Source organism: Numida meleagris, chromosome Z, assembly GCF_002078875.1.
Source record: "Numida meleagris isolate 19003 breed g44 Domestic line chromosome Z, NumMel1.0, whole genome shotgun sequence".
NCBI lineage: Eukaryota > Metazoa > Chordata > Aves > Galliformes > Numididae > Numida > Numida meleagris.
Genome location: NC_034438.1, coordinates 6,986,632 through 7,013,552, shown reverse-complemented (window position 1 = coordinate 7,013,552; position 26,921 = coordinate 6,986,632). Strand labels below are relative to the sequence as shown.

At 42.4% G+C, this 26,921-nt stretch overlaps 1 protein-coding gene and 1 long non-coding RNA gene across 2 annotated transcripts in view; one reads left to right on the top strand and one right to left on the bottom strand.

Annotated features, from left to right (window-relative positions):
* Positions 1–26,921, bottom strand: part of CELF4 (CUGBP Elav-like family member 4) — a 384,752-nt gene that overhangs the window by 91,396 nt on the left and 266,435 nt on the right. Inside the window, exons 3-4 of the mRNA XM_021381377.1 lie at positions 11,606–11,731; positions 6,700–6,779 (exon numbers count right to left, since the gene is read on the bottom strand). Of these exons, the coding sequence (XP_021237052.1) occupies positions 6,700–6,779; positions 11,606–11,731 (206 nt within the window). The remainder of the gene's footprint in view (positions 1–6,699; positions 6,780–11,605; positions 11,732–26,921) is intronic.
* Positions 8,482–14,857, top strand: LOC110390167. Its single transcript, XR_002433609.1, has 3 exons — positions 8,482–9,366; positions 10,971–11,034; positions 14,494–14,857. It is a non-coding gene; the product is annotated as an uncharacterized LOC110390167 (long non-coding RNA).

The window sequence follows — 26,921 nt, the reverse complement described above, 5'->3', positions numbered from 1 at the left end:
AAGTGGAGTCTCCCAGATTGTGGAAAAGACAAGCCCTCCTTCTAAAGGCTGTCACGGGCCTAGAGGGAGAAGTGGATTGTGCAGCTGAATGTGCATGTATCTGCGAAGAAGGGAGGAGAGACAAGGAAAGTTTCTCCTATGAAAGAAATGATCCAATTTGAAGCAAGTCCCTCATGGGAAGAGCTGTGACAGAGGCTGCTCTGTTCCTGTTAATTTTCACAGTGCAGCTGTCAGCGGGTCTGTAAATAGTACTCTGCGAAGCCAACACTTCCTATCCACACATCAACCATTCAATTAACAGAAGAACAGAAGAAGGAAATAAAGTGCACCACCGCCTTCTATCACAGCTTTGATGTTTCCCAGCAATTTATGAAAGTGTACACAAATCTAATTACAAGCCCCACTGCTTCCCATTTACATGGAGCTCCTCAAGTTCAGAGCTGTTTATATCAAAATAATTGTTAAAAATACCTCAGCTGATCTACAGCATTGTGGCCCCCCACTCACCGGAGCCACCACGCTGCTCCTCCCAGGGAGATTCTGCCGACTCAGCGCTTTGGTGCCAGCGTGCATGCATAATAAAAGCTGCTTCTCTGCCACTCCACAAGCGAGGCATCTGGGCTACAACTTCATCATGCCCACGAAGGCCTATTTTCCTTCTTTCTTCCACCTGCTCAGTGCTCTTTCTGCAGACTCTTATGGCTAGCTCTTCCTTCCCTAATTCACCTAAATATTCCTTTGCTGTGTTGATGGAGGTGAAAACAGCTGCTCAACCAGCTTCCATAATGGGTCTGTGTCTGAAGTTAACTTCACGGTGCTCTGCAAAACCATAACTGCCCTGTAGGAATGCTCAGCAATAATAATAGCAGTTATCAGTGTGAGCCAGGGTTGGTTTCTTTGTCTGAGGGCGTGAGCATACAAAGTGAGGAAGATGGCAACTGATGCCCCACTTGCCATGAGTCTGAAAGAGGGCCACTACACTTGAGGACAATTACACTTGTTTCTTGTGGCAATTTTTGATAATCTCATATTTAAAACCCTCTCACTTGGTGAATAGGTAAAAAAAAATTCTAGTAATAATAATCTCTTACAGTATGAAAGGGTAGACTGTACATTGTATAAGGCAATAAGAGAATCTCTTAATCTATTAACTGTGCTTACTGGAAATTTTAGTGCCATGTGTGGACTTCCAAGGAATGTGGTGGGCACAGAGTGAAAGTCAACCTTGTTAATAGTGTAGTGTCATTCATATTTTGTTGATTAATTAAAAAAAAAAACAATAATTAGAGATCCAATTAGTCTGTAGCCTAACAAAACTTAGCCAGAATTGCATGATTATATACAGATGGCTACCAAGCAGAGATTTGAAGTTGTTTTTCTTATTTCTGTTGATAAGAACTGCACAGAAAATATAGAAATGGATGTCCCCAAGTTAGCAAAGTTTTGGGTTGCAATACTTTTTTTTTGTATTGTTTTTAAAAGTTTGACTAATTTGAATCTTTCTCTGTGAGGCAGACATCTGTTCAGTGCTCGTATCCAAGTCTCACATTTTTCTTTCTTTTCACAAAACCAAAGATTCCATCCAAAACGTAATTTTTATGGAAGATTTTAAGCCAGGCATAGATAGACTTCGGATGCTATTGCCTGGATGCAGAAGAAACGCTGTGGTTTCATGAAGCTGATGCAGAGACTTTTACAGCAAAACAAAAGAAGATCTAGCTTGTGTAATGGTGGAAGCCACCTTACAGAGTTTTGGACATCTTAAAGAGTCTCAAAATTCATGAATAATAGAGATACAGAATGAATACAGTACTAAGAGTTGGGGCATTAGGCAAGTTCAGAAGATGTCTAAAGAATCAGGGATCAGAGGAATCAGATGAGGAGATGCCTGGTTTCTGAGTCCCACATTGCTTTAGAATCACAGAATCATAGACTCGTTTGAGTTGGAACGGGCCCTTAAAGGTCATCTAGTCCAACCCCCCTGCAGTGATCAGGGACACTTACAACTCAAGCAGGTGCTCAGAGTCCAGTCCAGCCTGACTCTGAATGTCTTCAGGGACAGGGCATCCACCACCTCTCTGGGTAACGTGTTCTGGTGCCTAACCACTCTTACTGTAATAAACCTCTTCCTTATATCCAATCTAAATCTCCCATCTTATAGTTTGAAGCCATTTTCCCTTGTCCTGTCATAACAGACCCTGCTAAAGAGTCTGTATCCTTCTTTCTTACAGCCCCCCTTTAGATACTGACAGGCTGCTGTCAGGTATCCCTTTAACTGGTCAACGAACACCCACAGTTGGATTCAGCTCCCTTTGCATTAGACACGAAGGACACATGAACAGCATAGACATCTGACTTTTAGAGGTCTGAGCAGGGATAGAGTTACCAAAGCTTTTAGCTCTGGCAAGATTACTGTGGAAGTGGCAGTGGACCAGAAGAACTTCAGGTGGCAAGGGTGTATCACAGAGAGCAAAGGCAATTGTAGCCTTCCAGACTTCTGCACAAAGCAAGAGCTTCCGCTTTTGTTTTTAAGCAGGGAGAGTCCTTTTTCATTCTAAGTTGTACTTCAGGTTACTAACCACTATTTTGGATCTGAGAGACCATGGGAATCTGACACCTAGAATTAGCTGAAAAGCACACTTCTATGTGGGCTTTGGTTTGACAGGTTTCAAAATCTATTTCTGGAAATTATAATACCTCTAGAGGTATCTGTTTCTATTGATTGTAACAGAAACTTAGATGATAAGCACTTAGATGACAAGCTCATAGTTCCTAAACTTTTAGATGTCTTAAGTTAGGTGAGACAAGTCCCACCTGAGCTACTCAGTTTAATGCCATTATGGAGAACTTCATTTTAATTATTGAAAGGGATTTCTCTTGCAATTAATGAAAAGGAAGGGCATGCCCAAAAGGTGATTTATCCTGTCCTAGCACAGATAGGTAAGGGGAAGAAAGCATGAAGCTCTAGAAATGTCTCCCCTTTGCAGGAAGACATTTAAAGTAGATTAAAAATTTTTAGACTGTCAAAGCTAAATCAAATGGAGCACAATCTTAATTTTTACTCACTGTGTTTGTCTCTGTGCAAAAAAAAAAAAAAAAAAATGTAGCTAGCAGTACTGTTTTACCCTTCCAGGAATCAATTCATAACAAGAAGAATTTCTGAGGTACCATGGTGTGAAACAGTCAAAGAGATGCAAAAGTAGAATGGTACTTAGCCCTGTGTACTAGCATAAACACTGCTGAAATTTTGGTATGAGTGGTAATGCACAGAGAAAGGTTTATTCTGTGTGGGTGGATGAACAAGGCCACATCTTAGATGTGTTGTGCAGAATGACTCTTCCACATTTGGCTGTTGCCTGGATTTGAAGACAAGGAGAGAAAGAGAAAACTGAGCTGAAGATGATGCCTAGGTAGGAGCATGACTGACAGGTAGGATGATAATGTTGTCCACAGTGATTGAAAATGGAGGTGAAGGAGAAAGGAGACAGGGTTTGGGAGGAAAAGTTTAAGAGATCTGTTTTATACATTCTGAGCTTGATCTGACAGCTAGACATCCATCCACTTGGAGATGCTGGAAAGACAGGCCAAGATTTCACTTTGGACAGGAATCAGTTCTTCAGTAGAGAAGTTAGATCTGCAAACTGTCACTTCAGAAATGGTAGCTGAATTCATGTTGGTGAATGAGGCTGCTAAGGACAAGAGTTGGATGAAGAAGTGAAGGGAATCAAGGGAAGAATCCTGTTTATGACTCTTATGGGTGATGAAGAGACACAGGAAAGAACAGAGTAACCACAGCTGAAGGTAAAGGGCATATTATAGTTAAAAATACATGCAGAAGTACATGAAAATGATTATCTCTCACAAGGGAGGACATGAAGGTCAAGTATAACACTATCTTAAAGCTGATGAGTTGATAGGCAATATAATTTAAAAAGACCCAAAAATAAAGTATTCTTGGCAGGTAGATACAGGAGGAACTTTGGGCCTGCTCAGAAGTAAGGGACTTTGGGAAAGTTATTTCTCAAAGCAATTGCTTTGTGTTTAAATTTGAAAGTTGTATACCTGCTTGTTGGGCCCTTAGGAGAAAACAGAGCCTTGCATGGAGAAGTGGGCTTGTGACGGATGACAGTCAGGCACCTGTCCAAGGAAAGGTTAATAAAAAGAAAAAAAGAAAAAAACTTTCATAAAAGAAAGTTGCCTTTTGAAACTATTAGGCAACATATGTTGTGTGAACAGGAAGTCACAGTAGAGCAATAATCCTGACAGCTGTGGAGAAACAGGAGTCTGCCGCAGGAATGAACGGCTCGAGACCTGACAAGAATGATGATGGATGCCCCGTTGGTAGTACACGAGGACAAGGCAAGAGACGTTTAAATTGGCTGAACCACAGGAACAACTTTGAGTTGGCATCGCAGTCAGACAAATGAGGCCAGTCCTAATGGTGAGAGAAATGGGAGGGGGAGCTGGAGGAAGATGGCAGCAATGCACCCCTCCTTTCCAAGGACGAGGCCTACATCGCCATCTCACCACGAGGTGGCTGCATTTCTCTGTGAACACCCAAGCCCTGAATGAAGCTGCATGCACACCCTGAAGCACCATGAAAAGGAGAATTAGAGCAGTGATCATTTGCAGAATTCGGCCCATCTCTTTCCAAGTGTACAAAGTGTTTTGAGGCCCTCTGTGAAAAGCATTGTGTGCTCAATGTCTTGTTGAAGTGTCAAGTCACTCGACATGTCCTGACTAGTCCACTGAGCCATGGTAGGTGTCTGTGTACCTGCTAATAGCTCATGGGAAACATGAGGCAGTGTCACACAATTTAGCTCAAAACAAAGAGGTCAGAACATAGTTTTCTCCTTGCATTTTCTGTGAACTGATATTACGTGCATGGAGTACTGCGGAGGTTCAGCTGATTCATGGAAACTTGTCAATTCATGAGTCTGGGATGTGTTTAGCGAGAGTTAAAGTGCAATGCTTTTTTAGATACCTAGATTTGGTTATCCAAGAACCAGGTGTTTGGTTATTCTAGAGCAAGTATTTGATTAAATAAGCCAACAAGAATAATGGTCCCAGGAAAAACTGATGAAAAGGCTATATTCTTCACTATTTTTTTTGCACATCCTAAAATGACTTCAGCAGTATGGAACAAAAATTTGTTCCAAGGTGGTCGAGATGAGTATTTTTTCTTATCTAAATTGTGCTGACAATAGGAAGGATAAGAATACTTTGGATATAGTAGATCTAGATAAAATCTTCAACTCTCCTTGGATTTTGTCCGCTTTCTTCTCTGTCTTGCTCTCATCAATGTCACCCAAGTTTCTAAGGGGACTGGAACTGACATTTTATTACACCGCCTAATGATGCTAAAGACTCTGGAATTGCAATTACTGATGTCATCTGTAGACACCATCACTTTGGGTGATACTTTTTAAGACATTAGAATACTTCTTTGACCTGTTCCAGGAAAGATGTTCACATTTCAAAGTGTGGTATCAGCATTAAGCCCAGCATGTCGTTCTACTCTAGAAAGTCTCCCAGTCTTGACTGTAATAATTCAAAAAGTGGAGACTCCATCTTCTAAAAACGTCATTAGTAAATGTGTACCATTTTCTAATCTGATTTATCTAGGCATGGGTTCTAAAAAATAAAGACTTGATGATTTGCTACTTCTTATCAGAAATCTCTTCTCATGTGAAGAACTTTCCATTTTCATCCCTACACAGACCCAGAGACAAGCTGCCCATCTGCCAGGTCTATTTTAATGTTATTTGGAAAAACTCATGAATTGAGATTAGAGGTCCTTACTAAAAAGGAGATTTTGCTATCTTAAATACTTAATAATGAGAATCCCTGTATCCTTTACAAGATGTCAGCATACTTCTCAGCCCTTCATTATTTACACTGTGAATAATTAGTAACAAAAATAATAAGCTATTAAAATAAACCCAAACATACTGGACTAGATTGTCTTTCTGTGCTGATAATGGGATGACTTACATTCCTCCAGGTCTGCACGGCTGTGTACAAGAATCATTCTGCACAGAAAATACATTTCCATTTTAATTTCCACTTCCTGAACTATCAGTCTGGAAACCTCCTATTACTAGACATTAGTCCAAGCAGAATGATACCTCAAACATTTCCTGGGAAGTTCAGTAGTTTGCCAGACTGTCTTTCAAATGCTGGATGTATGGAAGACTGCATTTATGCTGAGGTAGGGTCTTTTGCAGTAGCAGAGAAGTGTACATCACTGTGACGTGTCTCTAGCATCTACTGCTACCACATGAACATGCTGCTTTCTGCTCAGTTCTTCACATAGAGGCAAGGACTCTTTGGCAAACGAAAACAAAGAAGCCCTTAGGTACAAATTTGTGCTTGATTCATCTCTCTGAAACTTAAGTGGCTATGCTCATGGTAAATTTGACTCAACATTTTTGGCATCTCTGAACCAGATGTCTTTTTTCCAGTGCATCAAAACTGCTGGTGACAGAACACATCACCTCTTGGGGTTCTCTGCTTTTATGAAATGACGGTGTCATCCTGGCCTTTCCTTTGATGAGTTAAGCATACCCAAAGCCCGACATGCCATCCTCCCATAATATGAGTAGCAGATCATAGATAAATCATCCCTCCTACTATATAAGGTCACAGGACAGCAAAGGATGGACCAATTCTTGCTTTTCATGTTACAGAACTACTCACCGGCATTGTCTGGCTGCCATGCAAGGCATTGATAGCTGCTTGGGCCTCTGCATGTGAAGAGTATTTCACAAATGCACACCCTAGAAGAGGAAAAAGAAGAACATAAGAAAGGTTGCATGGGTACCAATGACAGACATCTAAGTATCCTATCTTGTCTTCAGAACTGGTGACAAAGAAGCTAGTGCAGAAAGTATAACAAACAAACTGGTTATTCCTTCCCAAAGTCCAGCCATGAGCAGCTCAAGGACTTCTTGAGGCAATCTACATCAAGAAGTTCCATGCTGCTTGCATAGAATTTGGGTGGACACAGACTGAGCAAGAACCTTCTGAACCCACTTATCTTTTGACCTTCATAGCTTCCCATGTTAGCGCTGCACAATTTTATAATTTACTGTGTGAAAATTACTTTCCTTTTATTTGTATCAAACATAATGCTGAATGCTCCTCCCTCTGATGTTCTGGAAAACAGTGAGGAGTTGTGCAAAAGCAATCAGAAAGCTTCTCATTCTTGCTACAGGCCACCACAGACCAGCTATAGGGAAGGCATCCAGCTTGCTTCAAACAGACAAGGTATCTGTCTCACTGCCGGGCAGAAGTCCTTTACAGGGACTGCTCAGAGCTTGTCTTGGCTCCAAGCAGCTGTGGTCTGACAAAGCATTAAACACCTTCTGATAAACAAATGGAAATGGAAGAGATCTGCATGTGATGACTGCCATTTTGCCACCACTGAAACCTGAATTTTGCAGTGAATATTATCTCATCAGCTGCTTTACCTGTAGTTCTATGGGTTTCCTCTGCACATCAGAGAAACATGGGTAGTGCTTCTCTGGCCTGCACTGCCATGTGAAGAATCTCACACTGTCTGAACTCTTACAAAAGATTCTAGGGCAGAAAGGTGCATTTATGAATATATGCTAGAGTGCAGAAATGATCAACACTTCAAAGGGTCACATGCATCACAAGAGTGGGGGAAAGTATTGCTAACACTCTTAGCTACAAGCAAATTGACTCAGAGGGAGGAAGAGTAATTTCCATATGCTAAGGAGGATTTTGGAACAGATTGGAAGAGATCTGAGAAGTTCTGGCTTCCATCCCCTTTCATTACTATTAAAGACTCTTGAGCTTTTAATCAATTTGCAAAGCCCTAGTTGTTTCCCTGAAGGGGTGCAGAACACTCATAAGGGATGCCAGCCCTGACAACAGGACAGCTGTCCTTCATTTCCTTTGTAGAATCTTTAGAAGGTCAACAAACCATCATGGATCTACACACTGCATGGTGGGAACTACAGCACTACAATACCTCACTTACAAAAGAAGAAGAATGAGCCCCAAAGGTGTCTATAATCATCACTACAGGCTGGCAGAAGTGGAATCAAAGAAAGCAATGATAGCCCCTTCTAAAAAGAACACACACTTAGGCAATCAGCTTCTGGTTAGGATCCCTTCACTTTGCATTCCCTCATACCCCTGTGCTCAGACTGTATTTCAGGAAAGGCATAACAATTGTTGCTAATAGTAGGATCTAATTTATAAGGAGCTGAGAGGAGACAATCACAGGAAAATGAGATAGATAAACTTCAGCTGTAAACAATGGAGATCAATTATGACATAATCGCAGCCCAGGATTCCCAGGCTCCTGAGATTCTGTGCCTTCCTCTTCATTAATCAGAGATAATCCAGAATTAGGGTGTTTAATTATTTGCACAGATTCTTTTGTACTTTATGCCTCTAAAAAATAAGATGCTGATTAGCAAATATGCAAAGGCTTTCCAGCTTCAGTTACCCATTGCATTTAGAGGAGGATTTTTGGCTACAGTGTTGCTGTCATGTTGAGGGTTTCACTCTCTTCAGGTGAAATTCACCTCTGTGCCGAGGAACCTGACAGATGAGTGGAACTGGATAAAGGTGGGAATGAAGGGAGCAGGAGGCCTTTGTCTTATTTAATGCCTTAGATGCTAATGAGAGTCCTGCATTGCTTTTTTGTACTGCTTCCTACTTGGGTTTTGAGCCAGAAGGACAAATGAAAACTAAGTTTACACCTATGTATAATGTCAAGGAAACATTTTGTTCCCTTTGTGTGTTCAATGGGATGGCTTCTGTACACAACATCAAATGTGTGCATAATCATCTTTCTGCCCTCTATCACCAGAATTGTGCCCTGGATCTCATGAGCTGAGAACATGAGTCACAGCACTCCTCAAAACAATGGTGTCCTTGTGACAGTAGCAGTTCTGGAGTTTGAAGGGATTTTGACACACAGCTGTATAACCAGTGCTGATCAGGGAGATACACGTGCACAGATTTTTTTTTTTTCTTTCTTTCCTTATTTCAAGATTGTAGAGCTGGAAGGGCTGCTCTATCTTGTCAGCTCTCCTGCAAGAACAGAGGAGACTGCAGAGTCAGGGCCTAAGGTTATCGCTGGAGAAGGTGTTAGACTCCTCTTGCTGGACTTCTGGTGTTGTGGGAAGTCTTTGCTTTCTGAGTTACTAAAGTAGACAACTGCTGAATTAAAAAATAAATAAATATATATATGAGAAGACATCAAGGAGGCTATGTAGAGAGAGAGCAGCAACACAGACCCTGTGGGTCCTGCTGGATTGCTAAACTGGATCCAATCTCACTGTGGCTTCCATACCTGCAGAATCCTGTGGTCCTACATGCACACCGGTGAGCTTTACTCAGATTGACATAGGGAAGCTCATTCCTCTCCCACCTCTCCCAGAACATTCTGTACTTCCATTCAGGCAGAAAAATGCCCTAGTCCCAGTTCTTCTGACACCCGCTTGCATGCTTCAGCAGCAACTGTGTCTGGCCCTGGGTGACTCAGGCAGGAGATGTCCACAGACCCTTATACAGGGCATGCCTCATGGCTCCAGACATCCACCCATGGATTCAGGCAAGGTTGAGAGGGCTTTCTGGCTGTGACTGAGCTGTGGTGGTATTCATTGGGAAGCTGAAATTCAAAGTAATGATTGGATCGAGGTATCTGGTGGACTAGGAGGTTCACCACAGGGATACATGGTGAAGCTCCATATAATTTTGCTAGGGTTTGCTAGGACTGGAGTGATCTGATTGCTATCTGGTGCTTAGTTAATCTGCCTAAAACTCAATTTGGCTGGAATTTACACCTTATGGGTCTTGCCCAAAATAAATATCTCACAAGTGATATGTGTCACATTGGTTTCTAGCAGATGGAAAACATTACAGACTGGGAATAACTTTGTAGGAGTTGTGGCTCACCTGACTGTCTCCTAAAATAAGGGCACTATCCTCAAGTTTTGTGCTGGATTGAATGCTCTTTGTGTGTATGTATCTGTGCGTGTGTGTAAATTAGGAGCTTCACATTCTCAGTAAATAGCACCAGCAAATGGAAGCTGGAGCCTCTGTCAAGGCTCAGTATTGATCCTGAACAGCTCAGTGAAATGCAAGCCTGAGACTGCAGCCTGCTAGCACTAATAATTAAACTGGTTAGCAATATGGAGCTGCCACTCAGATTCAGACTTAAAATGAAATTGTTTAAGAAAAAAAAGAGAGAGAAAGAGCAAGAATGAATACAAGTCTGTGGTTTGGGTTGCCTCTGAAACCTTTTTCTTCCAGAACTCACAAATTATTGCCTTTATTATTACTCTGTTTAACTCCTTTGTCATCAGATTTTGTTCTGTACAAATCCAGGTGGAGGTGGACTTTTTTTTCTTTGACTTTTACCCAATTTACTGGTTTTTTTCAGTGAAAGGAGTGCTGAAATATCTGCCACTTAGCAATGGTTGGAAATCTTCTTGGTGAACCAAACCTTTGGGTGTCATGAAATTAAAGTAGCCATAAAGCTGAAGGAAGATGCCCATGGTTTATTTTAAGTCTTTTATATAAGGAAGGCTGGGCTTTGCTGAATTACATCAAAATATTGCCCTATAACGCTGGAGTGAAATCTTTTTGGTCCACCAGTGATTTTACAGAATAGCAATATCTTTCTCCAGTGTATCACTGTGATTTCGATTTTTTGCCTTCCTGTTGCAAAAATACGCTAGTTGATTTTGTCACATGTCAAAATATCTAGTGAGATATGAACTGCATCAGCAAGAGTGGTCTCTTCCCTGGTGCTGCATATTCCAGCACAGTTTATGATGTATTATAAGCAGATCAATATTTAATGGACACATTATACTGTCAAGAGAAGAGGGCTTCCTATTCAAATTGAAGTTACTTTGTCTAGAAAGTGTCAGAGGAAAAAAATGACCCTCAGATTCAACAGAGAAGTTTCATTCTCCCACCAGGACTCTCGAGAAGATTTCTTGTGCTGTCCAGGTAACAGCGGATTCCAAAAGGCGGTAAAAGGAGGTAAGCTTTGCAATTAAGCATTGACATATTTCAAACAGTAACTGCCTTCTGACTGTGACGTTTACATCAGATCCTGTACCCTTGCAGTTTTGATTGCTGGTTGATGTATCTCTATGCAAAGACCAACTAAAGAAGGGGAAGACCTGTGACTGGTGGGTGAGAAGTAAGCAGAGACAGTGGTGGAAGAAAGAAGGAGCCTGCTCAATGGGGAAAGAAACTCCCAGCTTTCTTGGAGCTGATGGGGAGAGGCTGTCTTAAGCACATGTAAAGGTCTTGTTTTCAGAGGGAAGGCTCTGCCCTGTGAGGAAACAGGAATAGGCAACAGTGTGCACATGGAAAGACAGCTTGCTAGGGAGGGGAATATCCTTACATGCAATTGGCTCTTTATTCTCACATGTAAGCAGACAGAAAACAGCAAAGAAATGGCTTCCCTTGGCAAATATGACCCTTTCTAAGAGATGTTCTCCTGGTAGACATCTAGTGACTTTGTTGTGCCAGCATATTACATATACACTAAGACCAGGTGTAGCTTGAAGCTAAAGCCACAGTGTGCCACAAGCCATCATCTTACCTTTGCTGTTTCCATCGGGTCCCCGAAGGATTGTGCACTCCTCGATGTTGCCAAATGCCTCGAATAGCCTGCGCACATCATCTTCTGACTGCTGCTTATTAAGCATGCCCACGAAGAGTTTTCTGTCTTCTGGAACAAAATAAAGAGATGCTTACCATATTTCAGGAGGGATTTGAAAGCCAAGATAGCTCAGTATCACATGCAAAAGAAACAGTGAATTCATCGAGGTGACATGTTTCAGAAGCTGTAAGTCATTTCAGGTGCTTGGCTCGAAACACCTTAATAACATCTGACTCTTAGTGAGTACTTGAAAATAATTTGACAATTTCAATGAAAGAAAAAAAAGCTCCCAAACCCAGAAACATCTAAAATGTTTTAACTGCTTCTCAAAACCTAGGCACCAAAGTCTTCTAAATTAGCTTTTTCTGATCAATTTTTGCAGTCAGCTTCCAGTAAGTGAAATGACAACATTGTTCAGACTGCTATCCAAGACAAACATGGATAAAGATAGCATACAGAAATGAAGTCCAGTTGAAAAATAACATAAGTTAGTAGCCTTCGCAGTGCTAAATATGTTGCAGGGGAAAAAACAAGAGGTTTAATATAAGCTGTTTTAAATCAGGATATATTGGAAGCCACAGTCTGTATAGCGAGATTTGTCATTCATATCCACTCACAGACACATACCTACAAGTTTGGATTATTTCTTTATATATGTTTAAAGTTCACTTAAAATAAGCCCAAAGTTTTTGAAACAAATATTATTTCTTCAGACATAAAGTTAACTTACATGAATGGTAATATCTGAGGTAGCTTAAGAAAGGTGCTATTTCATGTCAAAGCAGGATGTGGTCTGCTGACAGATACTGTATTTTGAACAAGGAAGTCTATTTATACTTGGACTTATACCAAGAATGGAGAGCCACAGTCTAGAACAAAACACCCTGAGAAAATGCCTGTGGAAACAGACCAAACCACTGACTACTGAGTTGGTAGAAAGATCTCAGGGATCACTGAGTGATGCCTCTGAGTCAGGTTTATATTCAGAGATTAGTACTATTACATCATGTAAGGAACAACAGAAAAGAGAAGTGTATGTAGCTCATATCGTGTATGTAAACAGGCCCTTTGCACACGATTCATAAATGTCTTATTTATCATTCATTAAACAGTATGTAAATGTGTGAACCAAGATTTTTTTTCCAGAACACTTTACAGAGCAGATGTAACCAATTTGAATAAATATATGTAAATAAATAAATAAATAAATGCATTGGTTTATTTGCTTATTTATTTTTAAATGCATATATTAACCTAAAGCTGAACAAAACATTGGTTTGCAACAACCCTTTTCTGGCTGAGTAATTGAGTGATTTATGTCACTTTTGTTCACCAAGAAATCATTGGTGTAGGCAATCTGTTCTGCTTCAACCAGTGTTTGATCAAAATTCCCCTCTCCAAGATGCACCTGCAAATTGGCAAATTACTCTACAGCCTTGGGTGAGGATAATTTTTCATGCAGTTGATATCTGCAGAGGATATTGGGAGTTTTCAATCCTGCAGAGGAGTTGTCCATGCGAACCAAAAGTGTGCTACCCACGGAAAATGAGGAGATACATTGTTTTCAGTAAGGCTACAGAAATGGTAGGAAAAATTGGTTAAGGAGGATATCTATGTATTTCTGACAGAAGAGAAAAAATAGGGCTAACCTTTCAATAGAGACATTAAAAGCAAGAAATACACTTTATGTTGGATTTGATTAGCTAAAGGGACTTCAATGTCTTTGCTAGTAGCACAAAGTTGAGGCTTTAATGATGCACAAGACCCTAATCAGTACTGTGTAGGCTTTACTCACCTCAAAAGGAGCTGCTTTGGACAGCCAAAAGATTCATTTTCTGGATGAATACATCCAGGAGGTAAAATGGTATTGGCGATTAGGCTCAGTGAATGGGTTGTGAACCACAGGAATTGTATCTGGGGAACTTGTATGATCACAAGATTTTTTTTCCCAGAACATAGTCAGATTTTTTTCCCAGAATTTTTAGAACAGATTTGAGTAATTTCAATCCAGTAATGTCAAAGAATGATCTAAATAGTCCAAAGATCCCTACAAGTCACAGTCCTTCTGGGCCTGAGCGACCTCTTTGGCTTCCCTTGGCCTGTGATGGACCAATGACATTTCTCTGTCAAGTACCCAAACAGTGGAGAGACAGGTGTGAATTTTGCTTTAGATACATACCCCCTACTTGACCAAACTACTGTCGTGACAGAATACCTTGTAGGCCCCAGTAGAAATCACTTTACTTGCTGACTAAACTGATGTGCAAAAGAGACTATCAGAGATGAGGTATAACGCCTTAGGAAGGCAGTAACTAAAGCTGAACGCGTGCTCTCGGGCTGTTTTTAGGCTGGGTAAGGACAATGCCCTGGAAAAAGCCTGACTCCAACGGTTGCCCAGTTAGCTGAGGAAAACCCACCTGCAAAGTGAGAACAGCTGTCCTGGAAACCAGAGACATTTTAGGGAGGGAACAGAATGGTGGGAGAAAACTGGGAACTCTACTGGCAAAAGGCTTTGGCTAGGAAATTTGTGTCTAGTAAATACTTCCAGCTCAGAGGAAATGTCTGTTATACTGTACTTTACACAGTTTCCCCTGTTTGAAATAAGCTGCATCAGCAAAAGCACTCCTAAAGCTGTGTAACTGTATTTTCATGAGGCTTTTTGCTAATATAAATGTATCATTAAAAAAAAATCACATCCTTCCTCCGTCAGCAGAACTCTCTAGTGTGGAACTGGCCTGAAACTGCCTTGTCTGTTTTACTTTATGCAAAGCTTAAACCAGGTGTGCTAGGAAACATTTAATGTTATATTTTATTTTGTTTTATTTTAGCCCTGTTCTCTGTATCTCTCCTGGACACTGGGAGGAGGGATGCCCGACCCCACAGCCAGCTGGCAGAAGATGTGGTGCTCTTGGGAGCTGCACACAAGTGGCCATCAGGCCACCAGGAACAGGCTTTGCTGAAGGTGACGACTACCTTCCCCAGGGACTGTTGGTCCAGATGCTCCAGAAGAAGCGGCCCGAAGGCGTCCTCCAAGGCCAGCCAGTGCTCAGCACCATCTGGACATCACCCTCAGCCCCATTTCCAAATCAGCACCCTCTCTCCCTCCTGAAAAACTGTACCTTGGGTTGTCAGGGGAATCATCTGTCACATCTGCCATCTCAGAAATCTACACAATCACACACTCGGCGGATAAAAAATGAGTCAGTTTAACATGCTTTTTTTTTTTTTTTTTTTGGCGAGGCTCTTCTAACAAAGTGCTGCATTTACCTTTCACATCCCAGCCCTGCTGGGAAGCTCGGCAGTGTGTTTTAACAATGTCCCTTGCACGTCTCAAGTGGGAAGAGAGAGGGAAGGGGCCAGCAGCTGGGACCATTCAGCACGTTCCCGATCTTGGCTAATGAATTTATCCCCTAATGGGCTTGTGTGAACCTCTCACACCCTGAGTGCCCCTATGTGCTGCTTTGCCAAGGCCCAGACAAAAAGCCAACATGCTGTGCACTGTGGCAACTACTTCTGCTTTGTAAATGTGTCTGAACAGGGTCATGAGACTGCTGGTGTGAAATGGGGTGAGGATGTGCAGGTGTCAGCGGGACTTGTCTGAACACATGAGCACACTGCAGATGCTCCCCACCAAACTTTTCCAGTGCCTTTGAATGGGAACAGACCATGTTCAGACCAGTTTATGTGCTGTAGAAACCAGACGTTTAGGCTGTGCAGAAGTCTGAAGCAGTTACCTGGTCAAGCTGTCCCCAAGCTCGGTAGGATGTAGGCCCACTCCTACCACCCCAGTGAGTCTCAGACATCTTCATTTTTCAGTAAGGAACACCCCATGTCTATGTGATCTCAGGATACTTGCATCTCATGTCTAAATTTTTTAAGTTAGAGAAGAAATCTCACTGGCCTCACTGGAGGGGCAGCCCATAGAAGCAGTCTGAGCAGTCACTCTGCCCTGCAGTGCAGATGCTCAGTGGGATGTCCACGTAAGCCTCTTCTTGCCACATTTTTATTTCATTATTGTTAACCCCATTATTGGCCTTTCCCCATAACCTGAACCCATCATGCCTGGTTTACCCATGGAAATAAACATGGATGGTTATTCCTTTGTGCTATGGTTCTCAGAAGGGCCAAAATTTTTGCTGATGTGCTTCAAGACCCTAATAGTGAGTGGCCCGAGGCATCCCTACAATGTCAGAAATTAAGTTCATCTTAAGACTACCCCCTTTTGCTATATACAAGGCACAGTAACCACAGGAGCCAGCACTCCCTGTTCCTCCCGAGGAAGAGAGATAGAGAAAGGCTTCAGTAATCATGGAATTTCAGAGGTGATCCCTTGATAACACTTCCAGTGCTCCCACAAAAGTAGGCTCCTCTCTTCCTTGAGGCTTGCTCAAGTTGGGAAAAGCTGGCTGCAAGGTACACTGGTGAAGAAATGTAACTTGTCAGATAAATATACAGTGTCTATAAATCGCCCCAGCTGTGTTTATACAAAGCCTCGACACCTTCCTCAGTGCAAATAGGGGTTAAATTATTCCCTGTTCTATTTGTATTTAAATGTTATGTTTTTATGATAAGCGTAAGGCAGAGGTGTCAGACAGGCCCGGGCGAAGGAGACGGCATGCGAGAAAGGTGAAATAATAGAGCATTGCAAACCAAGTGCCAAGAGTTGATGGGAAGGGGGGACACGGGAGCGAGAGGGAGAAGGGGGAGGACGGTCACTAATTAAAGAGACAGAAGGGACAATGAGATGCACGATGTTTGACCCTCTGCGGAGCAAAAGGACAAGAACAAGAATCACAGCAATTGAGGAGGGACTGGGGGAAAATTAGGGTCACTCACAGAGAGACATGACACAGGTTTATGTTTATCCAGATAGCTCTTGCTAATGTATGTGTGTACGTGGGGGTGCATTTAGATAAGAGTGTATAAATACACTTGTGTTCTCCTATTCCTCATGCAAAACAAAGAGGTTGAATCCTTGTATCAGGAAAGCATAAGCCAGCTTTACCATCAAGAACATTACATCCAAGGCCTTGGAAATAAAGAGAGACAGATCTACCACCTTCATGGCCCGAACTAATCAGGAGGGCGAACCAGAAGATCACTACGGTCCCTTCTAACCATCAAACCTCTTATTCTAAAACCTATGAGCATCCCTATTTTATCATGAGTTCATTGCCAGGGCATCACAGGCAGATAGTGTGTGTGTTTCTCCGGGCAAAAGCAAAACCTGCATTTGCCTACTTCTGTATGGGAATGTGTGCCTGCAAGGAGCATGGGATTCACCAGAGCAGTTCTTTAATATTACTCTATTGTTTTGGCTTTATAAGCATCAGAACCAGGTTGCTGTATGGCTTCATTTCAGAAAGCAGATGCTAATTAATTCTATTATTTGTATAGCTAATAATTATTTGTCCCCGCTGCCGTTTCCCTCCTCACCAAACATTGCTTGTGCACACAGTGAGGGACCAGCTGCAAATCCTCAGTCCAAGCACTGGGAAAGCCTTTTTAGGCTTATCTCCTTGGCACTATGAAGGAATAAGTTAAGTACCCAGAGATGTTTGCCTTGCAGGTGTGGGTAAGAAGAAAATGCTGGTGTGTAGGACTGAGTGTCACATCTGCCAGAGAGGAAGCAAAAGGCAAAGCAATCTTCCTTGACAGCTTTCATGATCAGTCCTTTGCCAGAGAGGAGAGAGTCTAAAAGTCCATCAAGGAGACATGGACAGATGATCGTGCAGTAGAGGCACGAATGTGCCAAAGCCATGGAGGAGCTACAAACATGGGCCATTTCAGACAATTATGAACTTCAGGCCAAAGAAGGAGCTACAGATTAGAGAGGTGAGCTGCATGCCCCTGAACTACGGAAGTTTGGGTTGAGGTCCAGCTCTGAACTTAATTCTGCAGGCTCAAACCAGTGCTCAGTCAGAGTGTCTTGTTGCTCCCCTCAACCCGCACTAATCAGGCGGATCAATAGGCTAAAAGCAGGGCATTTCCTGGGGCCTGGGCTGCACACTCCTACTGCCATTTTCACAGCAGTCCTACAGCTCCGTGATGATGATTACAGCCCTTTCCACAGGGGAAGCAATTACGAATTCTGTTGTAGCTAATTGTAAATTAGCTAATTATCTTCTCCATGGTACCTTGCTGGAAAATACATGAACCTTGTGAAATGGAGGTGTTTCAAAAATTAGGACAGGGATAAAAAACAACAACCAAAAACCCAACCTACTCTGGAAATAACAAAAGCCTACTGCTACCTAACTGAACAATAGCAATCGAATCTTCCTTCCACCCGCATGGGCTCCTATTTCCTCCCTTTTCCACTCCCCTCCCCATATCCAACAACACCCACAAGGGGCTAATTCTGCTGCCAGCTTTAAAATGTTTGCTGAGTTCACCTGTTCCTCGCAGCTGGGTGTTTTGGGGCATCCCTAATCACATCTTAGCAGGAGTGATTTCTTTGTGCTGATCTCTTCCCCCTCCTCCCTCTCCAGTTTGGTTTTACTTAACAGATTCTTTATATCCCATTCGTTAGCAGATATGATTGCACAGCTGCCGATCTCTGACTGCTGGAGACAGAGGCTTTGAGACACCCGGGCTAGAGAGAATAACAGCTAATCTGAACAGCTGTGTGATGGGGACAAGCGCAAATGAATATAAGCCCAGGTGTGGGAACATAACTCTCCTGCACAAAGAAGGAAGCTTCACCCCACAGGTGCATTACTCTCTACTGTTGCATCTGAAGTTTGAAGAATTTTTGTTGTTTAATTGCTTGGCTCTACTCTGGGCCTTGACTTGGATGTAGATCCTGCACACAGAGTGAAAGAACAGCTGTATGAGAGATGGCAGGTCTGACTTGGACTGCTGCCTCTTACCACAGCCAACCACAGATGCCTAGGAAAAAATATAAGAACAGGATAAACAATTTTGCTAATTCCCCAAAATATTCTCCCAGTCTGCTGTTTAGGTACTTCTGGAGTCTCAAGCTGTGTTTTTGTATACAACAGCTCCCAAATTGTCTTTCTTAGATGTAATTGCTCACTGGGATTTGAACCTGTGAGGACTATGAGCACCCATGGCATCCTGCAGCAAGATGTTCTGCAGCTTAATCGTGCATTGTGTTATGAACTGCTTCCTTTTGTTTACTTTGAACATGCCACAAAGTGGTTTCCAATGACAGGCCCTGGATCTGGTTTTGAAAGAGAGTGCAAATCACTCCTGACTCAGTTATGGAAGACTAGACTCACGAGGATCTGTAAGAACTTGGCCAAAGTTCCCATCTGTACATTTCAGACTGGTATTTGGGGCTCATCTCAAGCAGTGCTATGGATATTATGGAAGGCAAAGCCACTTTTCCCATAGTGTGATTTGTTATTTCTGGTACTAGCAAGATGGATGACCATGCAGTTACTGTTAAAAACACGTATAATGCAGCTCTTGCATGGACAGAGGCATCAGTGGAAATATGGGATACATAATTACGTAGTGAAAAGGCAGCCTCGGTTTCCCTGTCTGTAAAAAGAATGGACGGCTGTTTTCACTGGACACTGAAGTTCTTCAGTGTTTGCAATGAGCCAAAAATGTGAGCAGTTCTAGCAATAACAGTGAATGGCATCTGACAGACTGGAGGTCAAATCTGTGGCTGAACCCTCTGATGGTGTCTATCAGAGTAAAGTGGTTGAAGATTTCCCCAACTGCATGTTCATGCAAGAGAAGGGGGTAAATCTAGGTGAGGTTATGAAAGGAAATTCCTGCTTTTGAAAATGACAATGAATGTGGATCTTGAAGTGGTCTTCCGGGAAGAAATTGGAAGAAATTTTTAAGCCCTTCAGTGGCAAGAGCCCTGAATGCATTGTCATAGTGATGATCTGGGTGCATCTGTCCAAGAGGACACAGATGATGACTGCTGTTGGCCCATAAGCAACTGGAAATAAATTAAACACATGCCAACCAGTAGCCCAAAGTCTTAGGTTATGCTTTCAAATTAAACATGTTGGGGCCAATTCTCTATTTTGAAGGCTCTCAACTGGACTCCCCAAGCAGGGAGACATACTTGACACTACTGAAAGAGATCCTTGGTCTGCACCAGCTGCTAATCTGTGTCCAGAAATTGAGAGCAGGGATATAAATAGAATGACTAAAATGCAGATCTGGGACAAGAAAAATTGAAGGAGATGAAGAAGAAAGTTCATACTGGGAGGATGATCATTGTCTGGACTTTGTTGGCCTGTGCTCCTGTGGCAGAGAAGTTACATCCAAGAGTATACCTGCAGTCTTGTCTAGACAGCTCGTATGAAAACACAGTCAGGCTTCCTCCATGTAGATACAGAATAGGCTATGGACAAAACTTGGACAACAGGCCAAGCAAACCCTGCTATGAAGACATAGCCTAAACAACTCTTAACAGCAGAATCTCCTTGTACAACCGAGAATATTATAACCCCAAGACAGATATCAGCAGTTCTGACTTGCTGACCAGCACCATCATAACTGTCCATTGCTAAGAGATGCTATTCTCTGTGCAGATCTCAAATGACAGGTTTTATGGTGTTTGATATTGAGCTGGGAAAACAACTCACAATGACCCACTTTATTAGTAGCCCTTGCTTAGGAAATCTTGTGGCGAGTGCTAGTCTAAGACCTGGTGTCATGCAAAGTACAAAGACTCTGCTTGATTTGTGCCTGGCAGATCATAATTCTTCCAAGTTTATTCATCATCTGAAACACTCAGCTGGAATATTTCAGAGAATGATTCATGCGCCAGTGTTTTTTGGGAGAAGACTCAGGACTCAAAACCTCATCTTTCTAAATTCAGTGTATAGCCCAAGAACCCAGTTTCTCTTCTCCATCCCCAAACCAGAAGAATAACTGAATTCAAATCAGCCTTTCAATCATGGAAAAAAAAAATCGCATATATTTCCCTAGATATTGGCAGCTTGTGCTTACAGCTGACATTTCCTGGGAGCACCTCTGGCCGTGAGCTGGCGCACTGGAATATTCATGGGAGAAAAGCACCTAAGGAGACCTGGCATGGAAGTGCGGAGACATGCAGCTGTGCTGTAACTAAGCTTTGCAGGATTTTCCATGACTGTTTGGGCCCCCAGCTCCTGAAAATCTATGGATTTCTACCGGACCATAAAGCTTGATGGATTTATTGGAGAAGAATGAGGTGAAGGAGAAGCCTGTCTTGTACTATCAAATGACACCTCAAACAAACACTGAATTACATCATGCTTTTACACTCATTTTTCAGAGACAGCTTAGATTTGAATACAACTCCTGCAGCTTTTGGTTCTGAAGAATTTAACACATCTTAATTCCTATGTGTAACATCCCCTTTTCACTCTGTGGCAACACTGGGCTGAGGTTGAGCCTGAAGGGCCATTTGGTTTTCACACTCATTCAGAGCAAAGCTTAGACGCTTCTTGACAAACTCTGTAGGGTCAGTGGTGTCAAAGCTGGTATGTCAGGAAAATAAGTTTCAGTTCCTAAACTCATCCCACTGGTGACCTGTCAGGGCTTTGAAACCCCTTCCAGAAGCCCAGAAAGCCGCGACATTAATCCATGGTAGCACTCAAGCCTTGAGCATTGAGAGTTGTTGGAACAGCAAAGACATGGGCAGGAGAGGGGGGTGGGAAGGACATATTTTCTCTTGCAGGAGCTGTGACGACATTTCAGATCAAATTAAACTTCAGTTTTTAAAAGACTTCAGTGGAGGTAATTGAAACACTTCCTCACAATTGCCTGAACCTAAGTGTTATCTCTCTTTTCCTCTGTATATCATCCCTTTTCCCCCAAGCCTGAGACAGCCCTGCACGGCCACAGCCTCCTTAATATTAAAAACGGTGATTAAATGGGATTCGCCAAAAGACAAAGGGCTGAAAACCTGCCAATTGTTAATCCCTCTTTCGCTGTGCTTAAAAATTCCATTTCCTTCATTTGAAGAAAGGTGGGGGGGGGAAGAAAAGAGAATTATACGCCTATGTCTAATTTAAATTCTGGCGTCGCGGGTCCTGTTCCCTTCTCCCTCTCTTGACGTCTGAATATATTCCTTTATTACCATTATTACAGCTTTCTGATTGCATTAAAATTCATCCACACGCTTCTCTCCACATTCCACTTTTCTTTTGCCAGTTTTTTTGCTAATTCCCTTTTTCTCTCCCCCCTTCCCTCCCCACTTTCAAATTATACAGAATGTCATTAAAGATCTCCACAAAATGCCTCAACTTCTTTCTCTCTTGCTTTTATAAACTTGCTGGCTTCCTTCCTCTCTATCCCTTCATCTACAAACAAAGAAAATGAAGAAGGAGAGGCAAAAGAATACAATAATAATAAAGGAATCCAAGCAGCATGTCTCATAGGTCTCAATAACACCTCTCCTACATCATACAGCTCCAGGCCTAATGCTCAATTCAGTTATGAAGCCATATTTCACAAGGAAGTTTTGTGTATTATTTGTTTGACGCTTGTATCTGGAATCCACAGCTAAAATCAGAGTGGAGTGTGCCAGGCTGTGTCCGTAAACGTGAAAAGAGACAGTCCTGCCTGGGACTATAAGTAGAACAATACAAAGGTTAGAAATAGAAATCTAATTTCACCCTGCTTTACTGAGCAAGAGATGAAGCCCTATCAGACTTGCCTGTGGATGTGAGCAGAAGGGATGTGAGGTGCATATAGGGTGCAAGACCTGAACTTAAATGAGATTCACCCATTGAATCCTTCAGACATCCCACTGTCTGTAAGAAGGCCTTAACAGTGACGTTTTATCTCCAGAAGACAGACCACTTAAGGTGCATCTTTTCTTAAGCCCGTACTGCCTTACCTAGGTGGAAGCTTCAGACTAGGGATTTTGTAGGTAAAAATGAAGGTGAGAACTGGTCTCTTTCCCTATAATGAATACCATCTTCCTTACAGACATTTAAACTACAGTATGAGGGCATGGCATAATGACAGTGTGATCAGGTTGGGGTGATTCATCCCCCTTAATTTGCCCCTTTGACCTTTCTAGCTCAAATGGGAGGAAGAAGCTGCTGTTGTTAAACTTTCATTCATTCTCTCCCGTTCTTCCTAGGGTGCCAGAGTGGGGTTTGTTTCTTTGTTTATTTTTATTTTTCACTGTTACCCTCAATTACACTGATATAATGAAATGATTGAAACTGGATGAAAAATGAGATTTTCTTTCTATGGGAAATACTTATGTCTCAAGAAATGTGCTTCCACTTTGAATCGGAGAGGCCAAAGTTCTTGTGAAATGGTAATTCTTCAGTTGTGAAATGTTAGAGGGTTTTGTCTCAGAGGAATAAAAGGCTTTGTCTTAATAATCTCAAAACATAAAATATATAAAGCAGAATGGCTGCGGTTTTCAGCTAGACAAAAGAAAGTACATTTTCACACACTATATGAATAAAGGAAAGTGCTTCTGCCATGAGATGTTGTTGAAGGCAAAAGTCATAAATTAGCTCCAAAGAGAATGAGGTGGATTAGTGGTGGCTGTGTCCACTCACTGCCACTAACCATGAAGATCCAGATGCAAAATCTATCTTAGTCACTAAACTTGTGTCTGCTTGAAGCTGGAAGATATTAAGAGAAGGGTCACTTTTTATAAAATTCCTACTCTTACTCTTTCTAATGAGCACTGCTGGAGCAGAAGATGGTAGACAAAAAAGCCTTTGGTCTAACCCAAAATGGAAATTCTTATGCTTTTAGTGATTTAATACAATACAGACTTGAAACAAAATTAATCAAAAACATTCTGTTAAAATGACAGGTTTGTGCCTCCTGAAATGAGAACTTTATGCGTTAATTTAAAAAAAAAATGTACCCTGGCAAAAATCTCACTGAAACAGACCTATGCCAGGGGAACGCTTTGTTTTTTACAAAACTACACATTTGTCTAGATAACTGTTCCTTTGAACTGCTTTGGCCAACTCAAGAAATGACCTAGCAAATGAATGGGTCTGCTAGGGGATGATGCCTAGCAGGATCAGGCCTGACTTATCCACACACTCATTTAGACCATTACCGCAAGGTGTGTATGCAGCGTAGTATTATATTCCAAGTGATGCTATACGAGTGCTTGAAATAAACATTGAGAATTCAAGGTTACAGCTTAAGCTTATTGAAGTTAATGAAAAAGAGTGGCATAGAACCTTGCAGGCTTTGGATTAGACCCTCAATTTGCTGAACTGCCGTTCAGTATGTTTCTCCCACTGCTGCTGGTATCAAACCTCCCAGGCAAAATCTTTCTGATGCATAGTGGAGTTTTACAGCTCTGTCAGGGGAGGTCTGGTGAGGACAGAACAGAAGGACAGCAGAGCCTGAGTGATGCCAGTAACTCCTTTCGTGTGCTAGGTTCTGGGACTCTGTATATATTTGCCTATATGTATTTCCCTGATTCTGCCTCTTTTCATAACCTCCTTTTACCACTCCACTGCAACAACAAAAAACTCTTTGAAATAGCCAACACAGACAAAATTCTTCCTTCCTCTGAGTGGAGAGGAAGGAAGACTGACCTCATCAGTTAAAACAGCAGCCCAGAGCATAGAATCAAGGAATAGCTCTATCTGGAAAGCACCCAGAAGAATCAACAAGTCCAACTCCCGGCTCTACATAGGACCTCCAGACTCTGAGTCTGAGAGCACCGCCCAAATCTTGAGCTCCAGCAGCTCGGGGCCATGCCCGCTGTCCTGAGCAGCCCATTCCATGCCCACTGCCCTCTGGGGCAGAGCCTTTCCCTAACACCCCAGCCCTCCCCTGGCACAGCTCCATGCCGTTCCCTTGGGCCCTCTTGCTGCTACCAGAAGCAGAGCTCAGCACTGCCCTCCACCCCTTGTGAGGAGCTGCAGCCACCGTGAGGCCTCCCCTTAGCTCTGGGCCCAACACATCCAGGGACCTTAGCTAAAATAAAATATAGTTTGCAACCCACATTTTCCTTTAGTGAAATCAGTAATCAGCACATGCCCAGCTGGAAGGAAGGATTGCAAGACCCAACAAGAAGTTACCCATAGATGTGGGATGCCCCTCAGCCCAATCTGAGGCCTCCCAAACATTTCCCTCATTTCCCAAACATTTGCTCTCATTTCAGACTCAGAGGAGAAGTGTTCCCCTCAACACACAGAGCCAAATATCTCTTATCTCACTGGGGAAAGTGAGATTCCCTTGATAACATCCCCGTGCAAACGTTTTATTGAAGATTATTTCTTCCACTTCCCCCTCCAACTCCCTCAACTTTCAACCCTGACTGGATCTAAATGCCACTGTCATTTCCATCTGCTGACAGAGCTCTTTAACTGCTGCACCGAATGGCATTCGCTAAAACTAACTAATAGAGGGAAATGAAGTTAACCTTTAAGAAAGGTGAAAACGAGCTGGGTGCTATGCCAGCAGTAAAGAACAGTTCATAAAGAGCCTCCTGCTGCAGAGGCAGTTTACTCCAGGCACTGGCCTTCCTGGTAGCTCTGTTTGCAGCTGTGTTTCAGGGGTGGTCTTGCCCAGGGGAGGGCATGGGACCTCTGTGCTCACACAGCCGCTACAGGTACTGCTGATGAAGGAGCAGGGGGCTGTGATGATGATGATGGTGGTGGTGGTTTTGTGGGCCTGAGTGAAGGCTGGGCCTACACAAGGTCTATACAGCTCTTGTCTGACAGGCCTGTGGGGACAGTCCTATGATTCTGAGCTTGGTTTGCTGTCACCTGAACTCACAGCTGATTTACTTTGACCATAGAGAACATGAACAGTTAGTGGCTTACACCAGCAGAGCTTTTCTCCTCTGTTATCTTCCCTCACATGCCAGGATATGGGTGTCTTCTTACTGAGCTTCCTCTTTTCAGTGCTCTTTAAAAAGTCTTTCACAGCTCATCTCAACATGACCTGCTAACTCTTACTGAATGACTTTAGGCTTTGCTTCTGCGAAGATGGCATTGTTAGGTGGTCCTTTACTCTCCAAAGGAGCATTACTGAATTTTGGTTTCCTTCAGGTTTTATTCACTAGTCTCTAGGTGTTAAATAAAATCCTGGCATTAAGCCACAACTTGATCCTGCCTGTGCCATTCCCATACTCAAGACTCTGTACTGTGCAACTCATGAAGGAGAGCAAACAGAGAGAGATAGGAGATGGAGGCCAACAATTTCTATACAGTAACAGTGGGAGGAAGAGTGTCTCTTAGTCTACACAGAATATGAGTCTTACAGGAAGGAACTCAATACCTTACAAGTTTGGGTACCAGAAGAAGGAGATGGTAGGACAAGATGAATATTTAAGTAATTTTCTGTTGTCAGTGCTCTCAGCTTCATCTAATTTTAATTAGACTAGAGAGGCTGAAGGATGCTTCTACTACTACCACTTTTATTAACAATAACTAACAATAAAGTATTGAGTCCACATGAAGCTGGTATGCTGATATCCTGTCTTCAGTCAATTTTCTCCACTGAGTTTATGCAGGATGCATCTCTGTACAGGAGGGTACTGAGAGGAGTGTTCTGTTTTTCCCCCTGCCCAGTACTGACCATACTATTGTCTTTCTCTTGCCATGGTAAACTGTCCATGTTAAAAGTACTTGCATCAGAAAACCACACCTCTGGACTAAGTGACCAGTAAGCATAAACCCCCGATGATTCCTGATGCAGGTTCTTTAGTAGTTGTAAATCAACAGTACAGATATACATCTTGCAATGAGAGAATTATTTTCCCCATCAAAACAGCTGTGGTTAGATTAGCAAATATAAATGCTCATTATCTCATTACTGCCCAGGGTAACCTGCAGATATTAATTCCTCAATTCAGGGCAAAATATGAGTCACAAAAATGCCAGTTTCCAGCTGCTGGAGCTTCACTGTCCATGTGGGAAAATGTAATCCCCAGTAGGCTTTTTTCATCTCCAATTTCATCATCACTAATAATGCTTTTTGGCTAATGATGGTTTTTGGAGGTCTGGAGAAACAAAAGCCATGTAAGCCAGATCTAAACCTGGCGCTAGTTCCTATTACTGCAATAGTACTGTAACTGTGCTAAGGGGAGTCATCTCTTCCCTTCATCAGTAGCAAGGACTCAGAGACACAGGGAGAGGCAGAGAGCGAAGGTGCTGTTTTATAGCAAGCCTTTTCCTGAGCTTGAGAGCTCGCAGTGCTATTATTTCCCACTTTTTCCCTCACTTCAGGCCTTTTTGTGTTTCATGTTTGGCCTTCGGCAGGCTGAGAGACGTGCTGACAACTTGTAACTTTTACTCGGCTCTGCAAGGGCTTTGTTCTCTGCGTGCATGGC